At 39.5% G+C, this 21,441-nt stretch overlaps 1 protein-coding gene across 2 annotated transcripts in view; it reads right to left on the bottom strand.

Annotated features, from left to right (window-relative positions):
* The window catches only part of LOC124303515 (extracellular sulfatase SULF-1 homolog), an 85,788-nt gene that overhangs the window by 24,964 nt on the left and 39,383 nt on the right, over positions 1 to 21,441 (bottom strand). For both annotated transcript variants that reach the window (XM_046760798.1, XM_046760796.1), the window contains exon 4: positions 5,182 to 5,503. In XM_046760798.1, the coding sequence (XP_046616754.1) occupies positions 5,182 to 5,503 (322 nt within the window). The remainder of the gene's footprint in view (positions 1 to 5,181; positions 5,504 to 21,441) is intronic.

Raw genomic sequence — 21,441 nt, 5'->3', positions numbered from 1 at the left:
TAATTTTGTTTGCGACTCAAGCACCGAGCAGTCACGAAGCATACGGTGGGTATTATAATATTACATGTGTTGCGTTGTGCAGGTACAGCAAGGTATGAAAGTTTTATGGCGTCGCGTATCGCGGGCTGGAAATAACGAAATTGAATTTCAGAAAGAGTCTGCACTGCAATTTGCGAGAATTTCATCGGATTTTATACTCGTGGATCGTGAAGAACGGAACAGCTACGAGTCACCCCGAGGCCAGGTTTGAATTCAATTTCTATTCGATTTTCCAAAGACTGTGGTAGGTAGGTACCTTGTTTACAGAAGCGTCCATGCGCGAAAGTATGAGCGAAATACGATTCTGCTTGTTTTACCTCGATTTCGCAAATATTCTTTGGTCATTTTTTCGTGCAATAGTAAAAAAGCCTGCGCGTTTATATCTGGAGTTTGAGAAATGTGAAAAGAGTTTATGCGCTGTAATTCATCAAAACTGGTTTTGCATGAAACTAAAAAAAATTTAATAAAACCAAAAATTATGAACACGCACGCAGTTTTTGACATTTTTAAACAGAAATAAAAAATTGGTCGCGAATATTTTGTACAATAATTACAACGACCAAAAATTGTGAGCAAGCAACGATAAAAGATCGCTGAAAAATTGTTAAAGAGATCAAAGAGAACTTTTAAAGAGGAAAACAGTTAGAGAATTATCGATCGAATTACCAAAAAAAAAATGTTCCACAAAATCACGCTTGAAGTTCAGTTCCCTCTGTGAAATAGAAAATGTAGAACGAAAGTCAGAAACAGAATTGGAGAACAAAGAAATCGATCGAAAATTAATGATTTCAATTCATATAATAATGCAAAGTTTTAAACAGATCATTCTATAAGAGGTAAATTAGTTTGAACGTAACGCCGTTCGTAATGTTTCAGATTAATTGAATCAACGACTGCGACAGAAAAGAACCCAAAGGTAACTTTGAAAAATAAATAAATAGAAATCGCACCGAGTTCGCTAAATTGTCAAGCGGACAGCGAAGGTTGAGAATTGGCTCAAAGACTAAAAGCGTCGATAATCAGCATCGACAAATTAATGATAATTAATGTTATGCTACCATTTGTCTTATCTCTTTGCGGCAAAGTTGTTCGAGGTATAACTGAAATACTAAAGCTGGAACCTGACAGTTGTGTCGAATCCATTGACAGCTCGTTAGTCGTTGTTTCAATCTTTGAACGACACATTGCGGAACGTGGACTCGACTGATTCTTGTTTCTTATCGAAGACTGTTAGACAGTATCTCCGACCGCATAAATGAATAATAATCATTTCCGTATCGTTAAGTAAAAGAAGTTATAGTAGCCGTACAGATCATATACCCGAACTTCGAAAAGTTTATCAACACCTTTCAGTACACCATTTGTGCGTAATTTATATACGGAAATGTGTTCTGGCGTTTCCCAATTTCTTAAAATTCAGTGTCGCATAATTCACAGTTTTATCATATTGAGTATACGAAGGGAATATTAAGTATCCATTTTTTCTCGAATTCGAGAGCAAAGAACAAGATCATTCTTTCACATCGGGACTTTTTAGCGTCAGACGAAATTAGGAAAGTCACAAAATGATGCGGCCAATGAGGATTTGTTTAGAACAAGGTTCAACGATCTTCAAGGCTCGTCAATTTCAGAAAAAACAACCTTCCATGATTTTATCGTCTATTCATTGTCAACCGTTGCAAAAAATATGCTCCAATTCGCTATGAAATCAACGACCGTTTGAGAAATTAAACTATCCTCTAAAAAATTCTCATACCATGATAATATGACCGTGAATTATTTTCTCGCGGTATTCAATCCTGTCTCACTTCAAAAATTTTTATCCCTGGTGAAAATTTCAACTACCACGAATTTTAAGAAATTGGAACATTTCGTGTTATTCCGTGCAAAATTGTAAATGTGCATAATGTTTTACTAAAAATTATAGCGTCTTTTAGATTGTTTTTACTGAAAAAATATAAATTTTCGCAAAAATCTTTTGATGAGAAACTACGTATACTTACAAATTTGTAAAATTGTACGAAATGTTCCAATTTCTCTAAAAATTCGTAGAAAATCCTAAAAATCACTTTCACCAGAGACACCAAAAACCTGACAACAATGAATTTATCCAATTTATCTATTGTCCAAGACTTTGGTCAACTGAAAGCCTGATAATTTTTCTTCCGATAACCGCGAGTAGTTCACACCTTCGTGGATATGATCCCGGAGTCGTCATCTCGATGTTCCGGAGTTACAATCATGCAGTTTACATTCACATTCAGTCCTGGGACCAAGGAACAAGCATCGCGTTATCAACTTTCCAGAGCGGAGGCGTCGTTCGTCTGGCAATTACAACACCCGGCAGAGTGAACATGCGTCCGTGCTTTCGTGGTTAGCTATCCGGCTTTCACTGTCTCTAGGGTGCTCGATCATGCGACGATGACGTCACGCTGAAGCTGTCTAGCCGCCGTTGTTTCTAGACTGCTGCAGAGACATTGTCTAGTGCTTTTCGGCCTCATCGACTTCGTCGCTTCGAGCTGACACAGCTTTTAACCACCTCGAGCACTTCGCTAGTGATCTAGGAGCCATTCGCTTGGAAATCGAACTCATGATTCTGATTGAATAAGATCAATTTGGAGTTCGATTCTTATTAGTTTCCATCTTATCATGTGAGTTTTATTGATTTCCAGCCAGTTCCAACGGTTTCAGAGCGTTCCAGACGATGATCAGTGATTTCCGTATCGGAAAGAATCACAGGAAATGAACTGCGACACTGGTAAATCATTTTTGACCAATAGAAATCACTTGGTGATCACTGGGAATCATGATGAGATCAGACTTACAACGGTTACGATGATTTCCAACGCTTGATACGCGATTTCTTCAACGTTATCATGTGATTTTAAATGCTTCGCAATGATTGTTAATGATTTCAGTTATCTCGATTGATTTCTCGTTAGTTCAGATAATATTACAGTTACTCGATTTACAATTCGATTTCCAACTGTCAAATTTATGACTTTCTAATTACCGAGTGAATATTGGCTCTTTGATTTTGATTCTCATCTGCACATTTCCGTCACTCTGGATCATCTCTTCGAAAAAGAAATATCTAAAGACAACGAGGCCGTTTCATGTTTCTAACTCTTGTTCTTCATCATAATCGACTCCTGGATCACGGCTATTATTAGACTTTTTACCGCTGTTGTATACCTCAGGTTTACTCTGTGCGTCAATATTCGTAAGCCGCTAAAGAAGTCTGACATATTAATACTTGCATTTGGAATGTCGTTTGTGTCACATGTATCTACAATGAAACTAGAAAACGCGAGGAAAATTTTGTTAATTCAGCTAGGATCAAAGTTTCCCACTGTATAATTAATCGCATAAATTCATGATATCATATCCTTTACGTCGTTTTCGCACAAGCGATGATATAAGTAAATTTCATTACTCGGCCACGATTGTGCAAAATTAAATTCAGTACAAACTGTACACAATGAAAATCTGCGAAACGAAAAAACTTGCTTATAAAAACCGAGCCAGCGAGTAGACATAAAATTTTTGGAAATAAGAGGAGGTTTTCGATTGAACCGCAGGCAAGCAAATCTCTCTTGTTTAAACTCTGCTTTCGAAGTAGCAGCTCTGAGGCCGAATGCCTCGGAGCGTTTACGTCAGGGATTTTTTTCCTACTTTTTCATTGGTCGAGGAGCGAATAAATCGTCGAGCGTTTGGCAGGTGTATATTTGTGTAATTTTTTTTTTTTTTTTCAGGTTCTACTCTATACTTCGCTGGGGAAATAATTTTCATTGCTTCGTTACACGTTGTACGAAGACGATGTAGGTATACGGCAAGTCGAATTTTCTCAAAGGCGTATAAAACAGGGAGAAAAAACTACCAGCCTTTTGTTTTTTTTCTACCTTTAGTTTCTTTTCACTTGTCGTCGATTATAATAGAAAGGCGAATTACTACGGCGAAACTGTTGTGTGTATATTGTATCAGCCTCGGGTCGCGGTTTCCGTCAATTACATTAATTATTCTCTGCATCCCTTGTTTTTCAAAGGAATAACTGATTAGTTTTCCTTATAGTGTGCCAGAGATGTCTGCGTTTGCAAATACGGAATAATTGAGAAGTTTCGCTTCAAATCATCGATTAATTGAAAAGGTGAGGGTCGTTATGATAAATTATAAACCAATTACGGTTCGACGGTTGAATTGTTTATAGAAACAAATTTTACGGAGGTTAGTCAGTTAAGTGTCGATAAATTTTTGCTTATTTCATAACGAGATGGTCGTACTTTGACGATTTATTAAATTCACATGTTGCTGAGCTATAAGAAAATTTTCCTGAAAATGTATTGAAAAGAAAAAAAATACTAAAATTATTATAAACTGTAGCCTGGATATCGATTTTTTATCTCAAATCACTTTATAATGGTTAAAAATTTAGCGAGTTCGGTCGTTTCGTTCCACGATGGTTTATTTTCTCGAGACAATTATTCTCTACAATCCCGCTGAAATTTTTTTTTTATCACACTAGTATTGTAAAATCTTTAATTTTTCAAAATGGCACTGAAATTTGTTTGAAATGACAGACAGCAATATTCAGTTTACTTTGACACAAGAGGAAAAAAAAACACTGTTCAAGTAAATTTCAGTGAAATGCAACGACCCTTGTAGATTTTTAATCTTTCAAAGCAATGTGAAATAAAATATGATATGTTTACAATTTTAGTATTTGTTTTTCTAAAATTATTAAGAAAATTGCCCTTTTCTTACGAGCACGCAAATTTGAGAAATTCTTAATGTTCGACAATCGGGTAATCAGATAAATAAAAAACGATTGAATTTTGTGGAGATTCTTGATACACCGAGAAAATGTAATTGTTGATTGAACAATATACTTATACATATATGCCAGTGAGGAAAAAATATGTTGTTGCAGCGAATAATTATTCGTTGATTCAATGAAAGATTTGCTGAGAGCGGGTGAAGTTAATTTTGACCAAAAAATATCCTTCTCGCTAATTCGATACAAAATGAATTTGAATAAAACTATCTCGTTGAGATGGAAAATGAGGTGAGTTTAGGTGCTGTATGATTATCTTAAGACAAAATGATCCAGGCAACGTGAAAATGGAGTGTAAAGAATTTACTCACTGGTGAGTGGTGACGTTGAAGAACAGATGCGAGAATTGTGGTGCAGAATCTTCGGGTCCATGAGGCGACGGGAAACTGGCAACTAGCATCAGTGGCTTACGAGCAAAGTTGTGCTTGCTCTGTCTGAGAAATGCGACGCTATCATTGGCGATGAGGTCTGGATAATAATCCTTGCTGTACTCAAAACCGTGCTTTATTTTCTTCCCGTTCATGTTGACGCTGTAGTTGTAGTACCGTGAGTTCATTATCAGTCCCCCCCATTCTCTCCAGCCTGGCGGTATGTAAGATCCGTTGTACTTATTCAAGTATTTCCCAAAGTATCCTGGAACGAAAAACGCGTTTATTGAAACAGTGATTTCTCGAAATCGGGCTCGGTTGGCGAATGAATTTCAAATTCGAAGTCTCTAGGAACGTTAATGTAACGAGGAATTAAAGAATGATATACTATTTTGCGACTCCGCAGCTATGATTGAATGATTTTTAAGGAGTCGATGAATCAGTAGCATAATAACGAAAGTTCTGCGTACGGATCCCGATATTGATAATTTACCGACATTTCAGTCGCTTCATAGATCAGACACAAGTCATTTTTTTTCGATGATCGATAAAAACTATGGTAACGTAGAGCGCAATCCGGAAGATCACTCGGAAGAAAAGGGTTTGTGTCTGAGCTGCGAAACGGCTAAAATGTCGGTAAAATATCGGTATCGGGATCTGTACACAGAACTCTCTTTATTATGCTACTTAAATCGGCCAAATATGGATTCAATTCGTTGATTTTTCTCTTAAAAATGCATCGTTACCTAAACGTTACGAACTTCAACCTCGTGCATTCAAAGTGTAACGACTATACGAAACGATTGCGATGGAAATATTTTTAAAAAATCTTGAAAGTATACGTATATAATTATATACGTGGTATGTATTCCTGCATGCACTGTGAGTGCCTCAGAGTGTAAAAAGTAAGGGAGGGGAGGATTGAAACGAGCGGTTGCAATTAGTGAAAATAAAAACACTATTCACGTGATGGATAGCCGCAAACGCGATGCCGGGTGCAAAACTGAAAAAAGATATAATAATAATAATAATAATAATGACGAGTGAAAAAAGTACAGCGGTAGAATAAAAGAGGAAGAGAAGAAAAAACGACGAGTTTCTTTGACAATTCGCTTCGCGCAACCTTTGTTGAGTACTTAACTTTGCGAAGGCTGCGCGCAAATATTGGCTTTGGCATCTAATAGATTGATTCGCAACGATTGCATACTGTGCACGTGTCTGTGTAAATTTGCAGTCTTTTTCACCATGCAATTCGTTATGATGCGCAACAGCTTTTACAGGTTTCGATTAATCACCGTGCGCTCGATACTAATATAAATAAGAAAAAATCTTTCACGATTTTGAGGTATCATTATTTTAGTGGAGGGTGAATCCGTCTCAAATCATGCAGGCAAGCGGAGGTCATATTTTGTAATTGCTCGTGACTGAAGTATGTTCTTCCTCTTCCAAAATAAGCGGACAGGTATATTTCATTATCACGGAAATAAATTTTTCACGCTCGATAACGATTTTTTAAAATTATAAGGTAAATATGGGTTTTTTCTTATATTTAACATATAATTTCCGAAAGGTTACCATCAATTTCACAATTTTGAAGCTTTTCTCTAAATTCTTGTTTTGGAATACGTAGGATCTTACGCTCCATCGAATCAGATGTCAAAATCCAAATAATTTGCAAAGTTGCATAAAATGTGGCGATTTAAAAAAATAAACAAAAAGTAATTTTTCTGAAAAGAGGCCTGTATTTGATTGTTACAATTATTTTATTTTATTATTCTTTCCGATTCTACAAAATGAGACATTGGTACAAGAATAAACAGACGAAAGAAAATTGCAAGAAGTGGAAAATTCGAAAAATAGGAGTTCGATGTACTTTTTGAATCACGAAAAATGAATATAGACAGATCAATTCTGCTATATTTCATCTGATTAAAATTTTATTGATTATTATTTCCAACGATTCGCTTATACAATTTTGTCAATAAAAATTGAATTCATGCGTGTTTTCTGAGTTTGATAAAAATCATAGATCCTTATTAAATTTCAGCAGAGCGGAAAAAAAACGAATCAGAAATGGAAGAAAAAAACCAATTATCAATTTCGACGAATATAATTTGCGGCGACAAGTTGCAGCGAGGAAACACAAGTTGAATACGGGGACCGAAGTGCATATCTGGCGGTAAATCAAAAGTTAATTCCATTTTCCCGTTCGGTGGATGTGCAGTTGGAATAAAGGCGGAGCCGAGAGCGGCCACATCTTCATCCCATGAATTATTCATCGAGACGTATAATACAATTAATTCAAAGGTAGGGAAAAGCTTATACAGCGTTGCTATTCCACTATTACTGCAATGCTCACACGCATAACCTACCTCTATGATACATAGCTATATTCGCAAGGGGTACGTATTATGCAATATTTTACATTTACTTTTTTGCCAAAGCATATTTGGACCACTTCTAATCGTCAATTATATTCCTTTATAGGCGCCAGCTTTTGTCTCGACCAATATCTGACGTCTTAATGGTAATTAGAAGCGTATCTTACTTTCGGATAAGCTTTCAGCTCCGCCCTCGAACGATGGATGGATGGCGTGATACAAATCGTTTCTTCCTTTCCTTTTCTTTTTCTATTCCGTTCTCCACCTTGGAGAGGATCGATTTATACAAATAGCCCATGAATTTACTTATACGATATTGAATACCTTTTTTTTTCACACGGATACACCTGCGGAACGATATATTTTGACTGAATTGGGTGCTGCGGTTTTCTTTTTCTTCATTTTAATAGCCGGAATTTAATTTTTCTACATTTCTTTCGTCAAATATGTACTTTTAAAATTTTTCCCCTGAAATATGTGTCGACAGTATCGCGTACTTTTTATGCGAAAATATTTTATTACCGTGAATCGCCGTTCAGATCTTGAGTTATTTATCCCAGACTGCAGAGAATCCAGAAATTTAGTATTCAACGCGATTTTTGTTATACGATATGAATGAAAAACGGCATAAATTTTTACGATCTCACTGTTGGGAAAAATATAGTGAAAAATAAAAAAAGCAGTAAAATTTGAACATTGTAACGTATTTTCAAAGACCGTTGAAATAGTTCCCGATAAATTTTGCCCCGCATAATGAATACAATTATAATTATAAACTTCCCACAGACGGTTCTAAAAAATTTTGAAAATTCTCTGTAACAATCTGTAAAGGTACTATTTTCTCTCTCTTTATTTTGCATACAATCTCTGGAAAAATACAGAATATTCACGCATTCTCAGACAAACTTTTTCCCAGCATCAAGTTTTTCTCAGCATTGCAGTTCATTCCTTTAATAACCGGCTAAATCCAGTTGCAAGAATACAGAAATTGCAATAATGCGAAGAGACTTGATGGTTGGAAAAGCAGAGACTAGATACGAGAAAAGAATCTCAATAAGAAGAAAATAATATGAGAATGGAGATTTATAGCACAATTGGTTATAAGATGGCACGATATATTCTCAAGCTGTAATTTATTGCGGTGTTATTATAAGCATATAACGATGAACGGGCGCAGATCGTACGTGCGAATTTATACGTATACGTACGTACGTCGGAGTGAAATTTCACAAGACTCGGGACACGCCAGTCGAACAATGCTTTGGGTACCAAAGGCTCTTTGTCACACTCCGGAGCGCGGAAGCGATTTTTTATTCGTACACAACTGGATCATTACAACGGGTTTCTCTATCCCTTGACCCATTTGAATAAACGGGTCCGTGAGATATTTTTACAATTAGTCTACAGGAATTCCGATTCCGTTATATCACGTGAAATAAAATAAAAAATAAAAATTCCTCATGACTTTGGTATTTATGGTGAATTTATAGCGAAATTACAAACTTGATTGAGATTTGTAGTGAAAAAAATTTCATCTGTAATCATCAAGTTACAACTGAATTTGATCGTGTCAGTTTGAGACTGGAGTATTGCAGTTTGAAAAACAGACTGCTAAATCTGTGTCGATTTTTTTTAAACAAGTCTATTCGTTTTTGTACGATTTTTGCTCCACGATATTCATCAAAGAACATATTTGGGCGATTTTCCGTTTCGTCGATCTACTTGTTTTGCCGCTGCCTTGTACAGTCGTGATCTTAAATCTCAGTGTGGGGGGTGGTAATAAAATACGGCATGCGAGTGTCCGCGAAACTTTTCCAAGACCAAGTTGTGAGCGCTTTTCTTACGATTAATGTGAAACAAGCCTCCCGTGTTTTCTGCGAAAACCGCAGGGGTTGAGAAATTTATACTCGATTTTCAAAACATGCGATTCATTTCTTTCAGCGGACACTTCGTGTTCACGTGATACAATAAAATTTATCTCGAATAATAGTATAAAAAAAAAAAAAAATACTTGGATGATTGCGCTCTTACAATCAGACAAAAATCGCATCCGTTATCGTTTTATGCAACCGACGAAGCATATTCAACCGCTTAACGGAGTTTGCAACCGATTGTCAAGCGGAATCGAGGTCACTGGATGCCTTTACAAAGGTGCATCATCATCAGACGTCGAATAATCATAAAACGCTGGCTGACGTTCGTCATGAAATAATGATCCGACATTGCATCTGTTGCTTCGCGAGGCAGGAAACATCTGGCATCTCCGTATCGACGAAGCATGAAACGGGATTAAAAGTGTGTTAATTAGGTGCCAATCAAGGTGTCGAAATGCCAGTTGGAGCGTGACCCCATAAAACGTTAATTGTAAGATCACGGAAGGCGGACGAATAATGGCGTTCACCTGCAAATGAAGAAATCCAATATAACGAGAAATAAATTGCAAGAGAGAAGTGAGGCGGTCTGCAATATGCGCAAAAAGTAAAAAAGGGGGAAATACCGAACGTGACCTTAGACTGCCGCCGGTCTGGTATCTGCACAAGAAAAATAAGCCGCCCGGAATAAAAAGCGTTCTTGCAATGCGATCATATACCGCGAACTTGTAAGCTCACTGTAAACACGGGGAAATTTGCGAAGCGATGGAAAAATTTCGGGGATAAAACAACACGTCGGAATTGCTTGGAGAAATAATCTGACGTGATGAACGTCGAAATTTTGTTTGTTGTATCTCGAGGTGGTGCTGAATATCATATTGGATTATCCTTCGAAGCACGTTGTGTTCTCGTGTGTCGGTTGCAAACAACATTTTTTCGCACCTACTTGAGAAATTTGTACATGGAAGGAAGAAAAAAAAAAAGAGAGAAGGAAAAATAGAGAACAGAGAAAATAATCGTCGCAAAAAGGACAGTTTTAAATCTTTACTTTTGGATTTCGATGACTTCTTACTTAAATAATATGGAGATGTCGCTGTATATATAAAAAAAAAAATGTTATTAATTAATCTTGTTTACGGATACGAATTTGACCCTAGAAGTATTCTGTAGAGAATGAAATTCTGTAAAAAAGTGTTCCTGGAGGGAAGTTCGTAGTTCAAACGATTCAAGAGTTATAATCAAATTTCAAACTGAAACGACACTTTTGTGGAAAATTAAATTATCTGCGGCTGAGATCGTAACAATTTGAATCGAAAGCGACATCTTCCTTGAGTAATTTAAACAGGGAAACTTTGAATTCCAGGAGGAATCTTTGAATATTGAATTTAAGAGATGTCGCGTGTCTAACGGTATAAGGACGTATACGACCATTTACCACGCGCGAAGTTAAAAAATCGTATTTTTCCGCCATTTGTATTTACGCGAAAAATAGGAGAATACATTAAAAAACGTTGAAATTAAATAATGCCTCAATTAACGGTAAAATGTCGTAAGTACTGTCGATTACCAAAACACCAAAATGGCGGATGGAACTTTGTAACATTCATAAATGTCATACATAAAAATATATTTTGGTGCTGAAAGGGCGTATCCATGAAATATAAGGCCTTTTATCTTTATTCATATTGAGTGCTTTTGTAGCGAATGCCGGGAAAAAAAAAGAAAATTATACGCCCTTTTACCACCGAATTCGTTTTTTTTTTCGCATACGTCCTTAAACCATCAGACATGCGATATATTTCCGCGAGGATTCCTCTCTTGCAATTTAAGATACAGCAAATTTTTCACGTGGAAGGTGGAAAAAATAATGTTGCTTCCAAACGAATCGTTTAAACGCATAAATGAATGGTTTACCATTTACGGACACCATTAAACGTTGCGTTTCGATCAAGACGCGCCATTGCAGCGGCTTACTTTCTAATAAACACCAAAGCTCCTTTCAATCGGCGTTAACTAACCTCACATCAGACAATGTTCGATGCTCCAAGAGTTTCTGCTTTACGGATTACAAGAGCGAAATGCCCAATATATGCATATACACAGACCGAATTGCCGGAGCTCATATTTCGAGTGATTAAATAAAGCACAAATGGCGGGACGTCGTCGCGTAGCCGAACAATGAAAGGGTCCATTGTGTCGGTTATGGGTACATCAGAAACGAAGCTGAGCTCGTTGCCTTATTGAACTGAGGCTTGACTTGACACGTGTAATAACGTCCGTAGCAGGGCTAGGCATTCCCTTCGGCCCACGGATGTACGAGTATCGTAGAACGTGGCCGTCTTTCATTATTAATTACAAGTGACGTCCCACGATAGACTAGATACAAAACAATGGCTCTGCAAACGCAGGCTCCTTGGCCTGTCAAGTTTTCGATGTGGCTGTGATTCGTTCTCCATTTTTATCAATGGGAACCTTTTCCGGCTCTTCAGCCTCCCCTGGACTTTGCGTCATAAATTATTCAATTCCAAGGCGTACCGAGCATCTAGTACCGTACTGTGATCTATCGCGATGAAACCAACCTTGGAACAACAATATGTGTTTGAATATTTTTCACAACTATTTTCGTATAGAGAATATTGAACTAAACCCTCCCAGAAGTCGAAACTAGTCTTTCAAAAATTGTTTATTGAAATCAGCTTTAGGTACACTGTGCTGTTAAAAAATAGAATATTTACAAAGAAAGCGAATGAAACAAAAAAATAAAAAATGTGACTTGACACGAAGCAGGTGTTAAAATGTCGACGAATTAATGTCAACGATCCGAAACTGTTTGGAGTGTAAAATTTCTAACGATTGGACGGATTTTGGACACCGAGAGACTCCCGGGTTTTGTATTAGTAGGAATTGTTCGCACCCGATGGAGCCAAACCAACCCAGATTCGAGTTATATCGAGCGGAGAAAGGCGCCCTGAATTCTAGAACGGAATTCTAGCTGATTCTGGTCAGCCGCTGGCTGGCGCGGCAACTGGATAATAACTTTTCCCGCGGGTAAACTCTAATCTATGAGATCTGTGACAGCTAGAGGAGAAACGGGGGCGTAGCTGGACTGTAGTCTACGAAATTGGGGTGAGAAAACCGTTCCTTTTGACGCAGTGTTTTCATCGGTTAATCAAGGTTTACCCCACCTTCAGCGGAACGGAAAAGAGGCTTTCTTGAAAGAAAATTAATTGGTGTCAAGTATCTCGTCAGCCACGGAGAAGAAGATGAGGTGTGATTGTCATTCCGTTACACAGATAGGATATTAAAAATCATCAATTGATGGGAAAATCTATGCAAAGGATGTCAGTGAAACGTGGCAAATGGTCAGCTTCAAAGACAACTAATTTGAAGGCTTTGATTTTCAACACCTGATATACGGATATAGAAAATTCAACGTACACGATTGTAGACTTGAATTTTTCTAATTGGGGCTTGGTAGTATTTATTATTACGCCATTGGGTGAAAATAATTACAGGTTTAACGAGAACTAAGCCAACAGAGAGTAACGATTTACGGTTACCATCTGCCGATCGATCGTCGGCTGATAAATTTCGGTCGCAGGGATACTGGATTGAAATTTATAGTCGTCGTCTAAGCGTTACAGAGCTCCGTAGAGACCCGCTTAACGAATAATCGAGTGTCGTAGATTTTCCGGATCAGTAATTGAAGGAGCACTTGTCGCCAGCAGGCAGCCGGTTAGTATAAACTACGCCACGAGAGTCGATAGCTGACCAGTACAGAGTCTTGAGAGTTGATTAGAAGGTTGAAAAAAGATGCATTGAAAATTTTTTTAGATATATATATATATATTTATACGTATAATATATATAACATATACGCGCTGGAAACTTGAACGCGGCTTTTTCATCGGCCGTTAAAGCGTTGCGTGTGTTTGATCAGTATACCCTAGGAGCGATGATGATTTGTCATGTGTAAATTCCTCCGCACCTTCCGTATACTGCGATGAGAAAAACAAGAATGAAAATGAAGAAGAACAAAATTATCCAACGCTTTATAGTCTGGCGGCTCGTTGGCCTCTCTTGACCCGAGGGTCGATGCGACGAACGTTTTGTTTAACGAATATATATTAGGTACGTATACGTACATGCGCACAATTAGTGACAAGAGCAAAGCTGGACGAGATCATAATCGAGGGTACACTAAAGGGAATGAAAACTGGCACGGCGTTCCACCCCTCAAACAATTCAATTAACTCTCGGAACGAGCGAAGACCTCTGAAATAGGTACAAGGAGAAAATGGACCGTAGTATTCGGGATCAACATTTCAGACCGTAGTATCTTTGGTTGAATATTCAAACCTGTTTGCACTCATTGTCAGTGTGAATTTTAGAATCAGTGAAGAAGTTTGCTAGGATCACGATGCCGCGTGCAAGAAGGTCATAATTCGTCACCGGAAGGTTTTTCTCTAAAATACCGAGAGAAGATGGACTATGGAATTCAGAATCAACATCAGGTTGCAGTGTCATCGGTTTAAAATCAAACCTGTTTGCAGTTAATGCGAATTTTTAGAAACAGCGAAGCGGTTTACTAGCATCGTAAGACTGAGTGCAAGAAGTTCATAACTCATCACCGGAGGATGTTTCTCTGAAATAAAATAGTATGGTGTTGCTCGTAATTCGCAATCAGTTGGCCTGGCCGAGCATTGTCGGTGTGGACAGGAAATACGCCTACTAAAATACAATCGTGACTACTGTTGGGCGGCGCACGGTATAATCTGTAAGTGACTCCCGTTAGTTACACAAATGAGGCTTGAATGCCGGGAGCGTGAAGGAAGTCGATTAAGTATCATCAAATTGTAACTTACGCGTAATCTCGTTAAAGGTGAACCTGCAATTCAGCCTCTTCCTCTTATTCGTTCATGCGTGGTAACCGTTGGCCGATGCGTTTGCCGCGCACGTTCACTTTTTACAAATGTCAGGAAACACGCGTCGCAAAGGGATTATTTGATTTATAACGTGCACCCGCTGAAAATTTAATCATTAGATAATCTTTGTCTCTCCGGCAATTAGACACGGGGTATGTAATTTCTGATTACACGATGCTGACGTGAACGATCAAGATAATAGCTACGTGTCGATGACTACACTCTGTTGGACACGCCGCACATTACACGCGTGACCTAATGATACCCAAACGCACGTGCGAGTATTAGCGTGTTCACAACTCACAAACGGTGAACAAAAACTTGTTTCACGTAGCCAAACCAGTGTTTTGTAGAGTCGCAATTACTGTGGTAGCAGTGCGCCATGGAGGGCCACAATTAGAGAACAATTACATCGTTCACCGCGACAATGGAATTGAACCCTTTCACAGGTGTTGTTGGGACTGTAAGGTATTCATGGTAGTCGGTAAACACTCATTCTCATTCACGATCCAAACTTTTCAGGCAATTAACGTGGCCGTGTGGCTTCGCCCCGGGCTTCGAAGTTGTCTGGTGGCACACCGATTCATCCCACCTACCGCATCTCCTTCGTCCTACAAGTTTTTCACCTCTCGAGTTAGCCGCCAACCAGTCTGAGAGGCGGAACCTTTGCTTCAGTCGTTGACGACTCGTAGTCACAGAAGACATCTGTATTAATTCCGAGTTCTAATTACTTAATTTGGCAGCGTCTTCTGGGTTTGCCTGAGGCGTTGCCGATAACGGGGAAGACCATGTCCGATTCGCCACGCCGACGCGAGTCAACCTCACAGCTGTTGTACGCAAAACTTGTGAGACTGGGTCCCTGAGCACCTGGGCAAATCGGCCCACGCAGAACCGAGATCAAGTTGAGGATATTCCGAGCACATACACAACCTACGAGCGTCCACTGAACTGCCCACGTTTGCATTAAGTGCAATTTGAATTGATAGTTGGAAACGTGATAGAAACCGCATTGCGTCAGCGATATTTATGGCCGATCTTAGGCAAACAACGTCTCGTTCGTGCGTATGTGCGGACGTCCTCTGCCACCTACGTTACGATCTGTTAAGCAAGTAACTGAATCCAATAGTGGTGTAGATCACTGATCGGATGGGATTCTAGCAGTCTTGGAAGATGGTCGATAAGTTTTTCAGAGTATACGTTTTACATGTATGGACGGTATAAACGCCGGATGTACGTATGTTATAATAGGATCTCACGCATCTTGGGAAAAACCATATTATGTCACGCAGAGATGATTGTCCCGACAAAGAAAGTTTTCAGGAAACTTATCCGAGATGATCGACAACGGGAAATGATGGTGGTTTTTCAGAGATAATAGCGACACCGTCAGTAGTGATGCTTAAAACTTTCTTAACAGAATGAACGATGGCGGAATGGAGGGTTAGTAGGGCAGAAATTGGAATTCCTTATTCTTCCATGGTCAGTGCTAAATGCCACAGTCTTGCAATAAACCTTAAAGCCCATTCATCCCAGCCCTTCATCATCAAACGTGACAGGTTTTCGGCTATAATACAGATCTAGTTTTACTCAAAAACTCTTCAACTGTACAAGAAATTTGTTTTCAAAAACTATCGTAGTACAGAAGATGAAATGCAGATTATACACCGTGATTAATTATTCCTCTGTCATTTGCGCGAGTCAGTTATCAATGGTATGCGCGAAATATTGTAGCGGTTTGTGTTTCAGTATTCAGACGAATACGGTACAAGATATAATTTATCGTTAGTACCATCCAGTTTTGGACTAGCTAAAACCGTTGTACCTTAACAAGAAACAACCACTTGCAGTAAAACACCTTGGGACTATGTACCGAAGAACTTAGGTCATGATCAATCACCTTCTCTCTGATTCGGTTAGGCTTATTATCCACGCTAACGAGTCTTGCCAAAATATGCATATTCAGTACCACTTTTCCGGTTTCTAGTTCTTCGATATTTTAACCTTTTTTTCAATAAGATATTTTGTGACGTTAACTGCACGGGTTCTTGGTAGTTGAAAATGATTTTTTTTTTTTTTACGCCGAAGGACAAACGATTGTGGATCAAGTGACAAATATTCCATCTTACCGCAAAGTGGCAGACCGTGCTGAAAATTTCGCATGGTTTTGCGCGACCCGAAGACCCTTCAACCTGCAGAGTTAGACACGCGAGTGTGTATGGGTGCCTGAGGATAGATAACACCACTTCGAGCTCCTAACGGAGACTGGGGGACACCTGCAATGGCTATCACGCCTATGTACATCGTGTATAGAAAATCGTAAGCATAGCTGTGTCAGTCACCCTTACCTCAGGCGTGTGTGCTGCTAGTCTGCTACCTATTCTCTCCTCGTTCTTTTATGCTGCACGAGTGCTCTAAGAGCTTTGAATTTCAGTCTTTGGACCTAGTGCGCCAGCTAGGCTTCACTGTTCTGCCGTGCTGCTGAAAATGGTCCAAGGTACGATTTCAGATGAGATAAATTTCGTCTCGACGACGGAAGGTGTTTAAGACTTCCAATGTCCATGCAGAAAAGATCCTTCTGGTTTATTTTTGCCAAATTTAACCATCCTCGTGCACTGTTCCACTGTTCGAAGTCGCACTTTCACTATAAGAGCGAAAATCAGACCAGACCGTCATCAATTTCAATCGAGTTAAAGAGAGAGGAATGAGAAAAAAGGCTTACAACTGACACAGTATTTGTGTTTTCGAGTACCTGGATTCATCTATCTTCGTATCTCACAGTCAAGTTTCATCACTAGCTGCTTCTGTCCGCAGTCAGGACTCACGGGTGGTTCATTTATAATGTTGCCCAGCTTAACACGCCACGGTCTCGGGCACCCAGACAGCAGGGGTCAATCCGCGGCTTCTATTTCTGCATTCGATCGAAATGTCCTGCCGCAAGAAAGTCTGCGAGCTGAGTCGCGAGTCCATGCCATGGTGCTACTCATGAGTTTCGTGACTTCGCATCATTGCTTAGAACAAGGGTAACCGCAGAGCTAAGTTTTGCATTATATCACAGGTCACAAATTTTGCAAATCGTGATTACAGCTAAGTTTCTGTTGCTTTTCGTGGAAGGCTTGAGATCACTGGATACTTGAATGTATTGGTTGGAAAGTTTTCATAGTCTCATAAGTCTCATGAATTCTGATTGTAACATGACTCTTAGATAGATGGATGAACCGGTGAATGACTGTGATAAAATCATGCACTCCATGGAAAAAATATCTTTGAATTATTCTTTAGTGTCTCTGAAAGAATATGCTGATAAAGTGACCTGACAAAAGTGGGACTTGGCTCAGAGTCGAATAACGGTATCATCTGTTAAATCTAGATAATCGCGGTGGCTACTAACCTTTGTTAAAATCATGCCAAAAACGCTGAAACTCACGTGGCTGCAGTTCCAAGCCATATGAGTTCATGGGGTCGGGGTTCAAGAGCGATTATAAAATTCCATCGCAATCCAGTCTGGATTTTCAGGATATTCGACTGCCATGAACGTATAAAGGACTTGAGAAGGGCGCGTGAGCGGCTGGTAAATGTATCGGAAAATGGTTAAACGAGATATTAAATCGTCCGACGGGCTGATTCGAGGCTTAGGGGCTTTAAGCCGAGGGATTCGACAAGCTATCTACCGGGCTCTTGAGGCTTGACCGGTTCGCGTCACGTTGTGAAAACCATGAGATACTTGACAGGGATAGGAAACACACCTGCGACCTTATCGAGGCGAGAACCAATAGGCAGGAGACCGGAAGTGATAAATAAAGAGACGTTGTCACCTTCGAGATTATTACTCGTCGAATTTCAAAAGTGAAGTATCAAGTGACACCGGGTTAACATAACCATCTTCAGTATCAAGTATCATACTACAAATTTCATAAAACAAAGCTCCATTACGTTGCGTTGGTATGAAATGTTTCAAAACCCATCGACAACTTATCGGACTGCGAAAGACATTCAATATCTGCTGAAATAAGTTGTCGAGACATTCACGTGAGCAGTTCATCAGTCATCAACACTTTGGACTAAAAGCATCGTCTCTTTGGTCTCTGTCGTATTTTCTTGGGGTAAGTATTTCCATATAACGGTCCTGTTAAGGTCATCAGTTATGTTCTTACCAACGCCAACGGCTGGTTACAAATTTATTTTTGGGCTGACAGCTACTTTTCAGTCTCAGTAAAGAACGTAGTAACTACTCCAAACTAAAAACAGACTTTCTTGTTTCGGTCAAGGTTGAACAAACAAAAAGTGGTCTGAGTGAAACCGCCCGGACGAAATATCAATTCCTCCCTCGATCTGTGATCTTTAGGGATCTAGAAAGCTCAGATAGATCGGGCGCGGCGTGATTATTTGATCTATGGAAAGGACTGTTGTCTACACATAAAACATTTTACGGTTGACTGAAAATTGTGTTTGTGAAATTTTCACGAGTGCGTATATCTACCACATTTGGTGATGTATACACACAAACCCTCGAGGTGTATGCGTAGGTATCTTACAAGGGCTTTGAAGCCAACACAAAGCTTCACGGCGGGTTGACGGAAGCTAAGACAGTCAAGTCTCAAGTCACTGGTTATATCCACTCGACGTTTTGTTTGCTCTCAGTCAAGGTGTAGACCGGAGGAAGATAGCTGTAATAGCGCGTCTCGACGTATTGTAACTCTCGAAAAAAGATTGATCCCGAGACCTTGGGAATTGCACCCTGACATCAGGCATTAATTGTGCGTCGTTTTCTCGTAATTGCTTTTTTACGTTATCAAGTTCAGGATGTGTTAATCTCTGGGTCGTTGGAAGGTAATTAGATTCCTGTAAAGACATCTATGCGTTTAACTGAACATCGTTTAATGTTCGATGCAATCAGCGTACAATTAATACACTATCTAACAAACAACAAAATTTATGGTTTAGTGATTCTTGAAAATTTTTTAAATTATTTTCATGGCTCGGGAAATACTTTCTTCCATTCTCCATTCGACAAGCCAGGTTCTGGCGCTTTGAGATCGAATGACTTGATCTATGTGAACCTAGCACCCGACTTGAAAAAACCGAACTATTTTTTGTTGATTCTTGTAGGTTTCTGTAGGTAGTTGTTTGTGGTAACAATGATTTCGTTTGTAGTAGTGCCAAAAAAAAAAAATATAAGGGGTTGAAAAAATGCCAGTACCCCATTTTGAAAAAAATCGAATTTATCGGTAGATTTCCGTACAGAATCGTTTGTAGTCGATTGTAGTACTGATTTTTTCGTTTCTAGTTCCTGCAAAATGGCACTACTACAAACGAAATCATTGTTACTACAAACAACTACCTCCAAAAACCTACAAGAATCAACAAAAAATAGTTAGGTTTTTTCAAGTCGGGTGCTAGGTTCACATAGGTAATAACTTGGACAGAGTGATGAAGATGGAGAAAGAAATCCCGGGGGTCTGATTGCGCAGGCATCTCCAACCGCTCAATCAAATATTTTTCTGTTATACTAATTTCAACCGTATGTCAAGTCGATTATAAATATTTCATCACCGATATATGCGGTAGAACTCAAGCGTATATCCGCCGACGAGGAGTCAAGATACGCGCATCGTCTTAATCGTCTTAAACACAAACAAACTTTGAACTATTTTTAGAATGATAGTTAGAAGTCTGAACTACTTTCGTGTTAACTGCCTTCATACCAAGATGTATTTCTTGTGTATCTAAGTCCTTAGAGAATTCTTGTGAGTTATTGATACGTGACTTGACTGGTCTAAATATGGTTGTCACGCGCTTCTGGTTAAACTCCAGATCAATAGATCGGTATCAGACATTATGAAGTGAAACTTGAGCATCTATGAATTTTCTTCGGCTAGTGAGTGCTCAATGGCGGTTTTTCATAGACCGCGGTTTCGTAATTGTGCTTTCATCGATTTATAGCGGTGCTGATTACAGGATCAACATTGTCTCCTTCAAACAGTTGTACATCGTGTCTTCCAAACCGATACAATTGCGTGTAGGTACCAACATCCATCACCGTTGAAAGTGAGATAATGTCTACAACATCCTATGGCCGGTGTCACTTTACAAACCTGATTCATGCTCAGCACTTTAGAACACCTGAGGATTAGGTAAGAGACTTAGGTTACTTCGCTTACTTTTTCACCTCAAAGTGTAGGTTACCGCCTCCAGGTGCCCTCCACAGGTAAATCCACCCTGAACTTCGCGGAGTTCAAACTTTAATGAGGTAGGTATGTACTCAAGGTCTTTGACGACCCGCGTCAAGTTCAGTTGAACAGCCGAACAGCTCGATAATACTCAGATGTTCATTTACCTCCGCGAAGAGGCGTAGATGCCATTAATCATGAAACGGTTCGGTACCGATGTGACTAACATCAGCACCGAGAACATCGACGCTTGTAATTGCTACGTTTGAGATTACACGTCCCGGGTCCTGTTTCGTCTTTCCTTTTTCTTCCGTCTTGTATCATGACGACCGGTTGTCCCGCGGACTAACACAATGACGAAACTGTGTGAACAGAGCCCGAGTGGCGCACAGAGATCAACGGCCTTGCTCTCTCCTTCCTCTCTCGACCTTTTTGTTTCTTTCCTCTCTTTCTGTGGCGCGGGGACCGACCGACGAACGGACTGTCAAGTGGCGACCTAAGAAGGGCTACAAGCCTTCATAGCCCTGCCGAGACCTAAGCACACAACGGAGTCTACACCAGAGTGCAGAATGTGTGCCGAGAATATTTGTGTGTGCCGCGCGCCGGCTACCGTCAGTTCTAATCTTAGTTCTCACTCTCATTGTTAGCAGGAGCACACGCTGTGCTGCTGCACTTGCTTACGTTGGATGAAAGCCGCGGGGCCTATCGATTTGTTTCCTCGAACCGTCCATCGCCGTTCGGGACACGAGACACACGTCCTTTATTACAATGCGCGATGGAACGCAGAGGATCAGGAACTTGTCGAGTAGACCCAAGGAATGCCCGAGTATGATTATGATATATCTAACTGTCGAATCGG

Source organism: Neodiprion virginianus, chromosome 4 (genome assembly GCF_021901495.1).
Source record: "Neodiprion virginianus isolate iyNeoVirg1 chromosome 4, iyNeoVirg1.1, whole genome shotgun sequence".
Taxonomy (NCBI): Eukaryota; Metazoa; Arthropoda; class Insecta; order Hymenoptera; family Diprionidae; genus Neodiprion; species Neodiprion virginianus.
Note: the sequence above shows the minus strand (reverse complement) of the source record. Positions and strands in the feature narration are given on the sequence as shown.